Source organism: Lolium perenne, chromosome 4 (genome assembly GCF_019359855.2).
Source record: "Lolium perenne isolate Kyuss_39 chromosome 4, Kyuss_2.0, whole genome shotgun sequence".
Lineage (NCBI taxonomy): Eukaryota > Viridiplantae > Streptophyta > Magnoliopsida > Poales > Poaceae > Lolium > Lolium perenne.
This window is the reverse complement of record NC_067247.2, coordinates 184672443-184676703: the sequence shown is the minus strand read 5'-3', so window position 1 is coordinate 184676703 and position 4261 is coordinate 184672443. Positions and strand designations below refer to the sequence as shown.

Here is a 4261-nt window from a genome sequence, read left to right as displayed (position 1 = left end):
TACAATACAATACAAATCCAGGAAAAATATTATAACAACGTAAGCTAGAAGTGAAAGACCAAGATGCAATGTTTTAAATACAAACGAATCCAAACCAACGAATCCAAACCTGTGTCGCAGCACCGCCGTCTGCGAATGAATCCCAAGAGCGGATGCCTTTGTGGCCCATCGTTTGGTTGAGCACTCCAGGCTAACGGCCTCCTGTCAGCTGCCTGCCGTGAGTCAATGACCAGAGATCGCCGTGCTTCATCTCGTCGTCATGACTGACACCTTGAATATATATACATATGTGTACAGATATTTAGCCTTCATCAAATCGTCTAGATGCTAATGTATGAGGAGAGAAAATACCTATTTGGAATACTTTGTACACTGGGTGATCAGTTCGAGCAATTGTTTTCATGGAGCTGAAGTATAAACTTGAGTCAAATAGTACTTGATCGAGTCTGCGTGTCGTGAATTCGTGATCAGAAAAAGCGCAGCTGATGCAAACTCCGGTAGCATGGTGGATCACCAAATTAATCAACTGAGTTTTGGGCGTCCCACACATGTGCTTGCATCTTGGGGTCTCGCTATTGATCTGCTGCCTCGTGGCTCTAACACGTCGTAGCTTATCCTCAGTTTTTTCGCAAAAAAAAAAAAGCTTCTCCTCAGTTTGATATTGCCAATTCACACTGCGGACTCGCGTCGAAGATCTTGTGGTAGACTCATGCACCCTTGTGTGTTGTCAGCTTTGATGTGTCGCTTCGAGCTCATCACAGGCTTCATGCTGGACCACTGATTGCTAGTCGCCATCTCCAGATGACAAACGGCCTCCTAAGCCAGATCGGTATACCATCAAACAACACGCGGACCGAAAATCGCTGTCGTGATGTGGAGATCTGATCGAGCGAACAACACCATCACGCCCTATATGGGGTGATCAGAAACGTGGCCTTCCAGCGCTGTCAGCTATCGCCAGATCGGTATCGCCTTGTCCGGCTTATTGTAATCGGAGGCCAGCCTCTGATGCTACCGTATTACGGCTGCCGCTTGTCGTCGCCGACTCACCAGCAACCCTAACAACCTCATGGCCTCGCCAAATCGCTAGCAAACCTAACAACCTCATGGCCTTGCTTGCGCTGTGGTTGCTCTTCATATGCCTGCCATGGATCAATACTAACCACCGCATAGTCTTGCGGCGTTGCCGTTCCTCGCCGGATTGCTATCGAGCTTGCCGTATACCTTGTTGTATGCTCGGGCCAGGGCATTGTGTGTTCCTTTGCAGTCGCGAGATCGTTAAAGGTCTCACCGTCGTTCACTACGGGGAAGACGCCGTGGGCCGACGGCCCCGCACCGTCGGCACAGGTAAGCCCACCGTCGGCACCGTCTCTGCCGACGGTCACCGTCGGCGTACCGGCGTCGGCACAGATGGCGTCGGGGTTCGCGTGGGCACCGTCGGCGTAGCACGACACCGTCGGCACAGGCGTACGCCGACGGCTGGACGGTGGCCGTCGGCCTACCCATCGTCGGCACACTCATCTCGCCGTCACGCCGCTGCCGTCAACGTGCCCCCTTGTGCCGACGGTTTCACCGTCGGCACAGTTTCATTTTTTTTTTTCCAGAACCGGCGGGAAGTCGTTCTGATTTGAACTGGAAAAAATCGCGCGCTGGGCAGCAGCTGTGCCGACGGTGTCACCGTCGGCACAGACCCTGCCATTTGGCACAGCTATGGGCCTGTGCCGACGGTGACACCGTCGGCACAGCTGCTGCCCAGTTTTTTTTAATTTCCCTGATTTTGCTCCATTTGCACAGCAATTGCATATAAAATAGCAGTATCATATACGAATTGCACACATATAGCTCACATCACAGATATAGCACAAATATGGCACCAAATCCCAAATTTAGTACAAATATAGCACACAAGCAATACGGTACATATAGTCATCCTACATAGATCATTCTACACATATAGCATGTGTCATGTAGCTAGTACAATGTATGGTGGTGCACCACCCGAGTGACGATCTAGCTACAGTGACGAGCTAGCTCCGAGTCGGTGAAGTGAGGCCGCTGTATCTCGACGGTGCTCGGGGAGGTAGAACCACGACGAGAGCCACCGGAACCAGAAAAATGCCGAGGTTCGGCAGAAGCACCAGGAGAATGGCGACCGGGGTGCATCGGCGTACCACAAGGAGTGTCGTTCCCGGATTCTCCCAATCCCTACATGTTGGAGGGAGTTAGCAACTTAGCCATGTCACACCAAGTTAGCAACTTAGCCAAGTTAGCAACTTACCGGGGTCAACTGACGCTGACGCTTGTACATGATATAGAACTCCTCCTTGGACGGGAACACTGGCGTCGGCCCCGGATGAGGTGGCTCTGGGAGTGGTTCCTCTCGCACTCCAGTCATCATGAACCGAGTGAAACTCTGCAAGAAACGGGAGAGATAGCTCAGATTCAAACATGGGGACTTATGATGTTTTGCAACCATAGAGATTGAAACTTACCGCCATCTGGTTGCTCGTCCACTGGACATAGGCATCTTTCACAAGGTCATGCTCCTTAATCTTCTCGAGATACTCCTCGTAAGCTACTGCATAGGCCTCCTCGAGCTGAGTCTACAATTTCAGAAATAATGCGTCTCATCAACATAGCCATTCAGGAACAAGAGTCAAAACAGAGGATGAAAGTGTGGATGACTTACATCAACCTCTACCCGAGAACGGCATGTAGTCCGCGAGGAGGTAGCGTAGCTGCCGGAGGGGAGGGTAGCCTTGATCTGCGTGAAGTTCCTCTGAGGCTTGAAACCCCTGACAAGGCGAGGCAGACGTCCATGCGGCTGGCCGGACCCCGCCAGCATCATCGCCACCTTGTCGACCGGCTCGGTCATAGGGTCCTCCACCTCTGGATGGAGCTTGGCGTACTCCTCGCAGTATCTTTCCTTGTTCTCTTTGGCCTTGCCGTAGTACATCTCAGGCGCGGGCCGAGGCTCGTTCGGACCGGGCGTCACCAGCTTCATGTGCGTCCACGCTTCCATCTCACCAAGTTCCCTCCCGAGCTTCTTCCCCTGCATCACAAAACAAATGTTATGCATATCATCGAAAATCAAAAATGCAGCTTGTTCCATTTTTATATGTACCGAGACGCTCCCGATAGCGATCGGTGCTGCTGCTCCCCGCAGTGTGTGTTCCCTGAGAACCACGGTTGGCCTTGTTCCGGTCGCTCACGGCCTTGAAATCGGGGTTTTCGCCGACCCAATTCTTGACCAACTCCATGAAGGCGGCCCTCTTATTATTATCAGCCCAATGTGGTACAACCTGCAAAATCAAAACTCATTTGAAGAACAAACAATATAGTTGCAAGTTAGCCGCGGTACATAGAATCGCATTGACAATTACTTACCGACATGAAGTCATCTATCGTCATAGCCGGGGCGAGTCCCTGCACAATCTCAGGCTTTGTGTACCTTACGCCCTGCTCAGCATAGAAGTGGCCGATACACGTGATCCTCTGGTTGTACCACTGCTGCCGTGTCAACTTCCGACACATGTTACGGAGCACCACGTCCGCCCTATCCTTATGCTCAGTCGCCACCCTATAATTGCGCTGCAATCAAGCATAACAGAAAGTGTGAGAGGCATGAGTTATCACGGTGGGGTTATCAACTACATATGAACGAAACCCAAAGAGTATGCATTACGTACCCAAAACTTCTTGATCACGGCGTCGCGGCGGAAGCAAAGCCAGGGTAAGGCGCTATCTCATAGTCTTCCCAAGTGTAGGCTAGCTTGGACTCGCCCCCAAGGACCGGAGTGTACATCCCCGGCCAGTACTTCCTAATAGCAGCTCCAATCAGACTCCCTGGCACGCGGACATTCTTCCCCGTGTATGTGAAATTCCTGCACAATTATCAAACATTAGAAAATGCTAAGTGTCATAACGAAAATGAAATCACCTTACTACTTACTCTATCTTTCCTGGGACAAGGAGCCACTTCTCATCCTCCGTAGCAGGTTCCTTACTCTCATCGGGAACCTGCGCTTCCCCACGAATCCGCAACTTCTTCGGAGCCATCTCCGTCGAAGCCTCCTCGTCCCTAGACTCCTCCTCCTCCTCCCTAGTGTCCTCCTCCTCCTCCCTAGTGTCCTCCTCCTCCTCGTCCGGCGATCGTGAAGCCACCGAGCCGAAGCGAGGGAATGTCGGCTAGAAGGAGCTGTGCATTCCCCCTCGTCCTCCAGCTCGTCCTCCCCTCGTCCTCCAGCTCGTCCTCCCCTCG

At 52.0% G+C, this 4261-nt stretch overlaps 1 protein-coding gene across 1 annotated transcript; it reads right to left on the bottom strand.

The window, feature by feature from the left end:
- Positions 1–1781: 1781 nt before the first annotated feature.
- Positions 1782–2875, bottom strand: LOC127348749 (uncharacterized). Its single transcript, XM_051374669.2, has 4 exons — positions 2690–2875; positions 2493–2603; positions 2279–2413; positions 1782–2205 (listed from the first exon to the last, which is right to left on the bottom strand). The coding sequence occupies exons 1-4, from the start codon at positions 2873–2875 to the stop codon at positions 2011–2013; spliced, it is 627 nt and encodes a 208-aa protein (XP_051230629.2). The 3' UTR covers positions 1782–2010.
- Between the last annotated feature and the right edge of the window lie 1386 nt (positions 2876–4261).

Coding starts and splice junctions, on each gene's coding strand:
- LOC127348749 (XM_051374669.2), bottom strand. CDS start 2,875: ATGACCGAGCCGGTCGACAAGGTGGCGATGATGCTGGCGGGGTCCGGC. Junction 2,604..2,689: donor GTTCTCGGGTAGAGGTTGAT/GTAAGTCATCCA, acceptor CTGAAATTGTAG/ACTCAGCTCGAGGAGGCCTA. Junction 2,206..2,278: donor GTCAGCGTCAGTTGACCCCG/GTAAGTTGCTAA, acceptor TCCAACATGTAG/GGATTGGGAGAATCCGGGAA.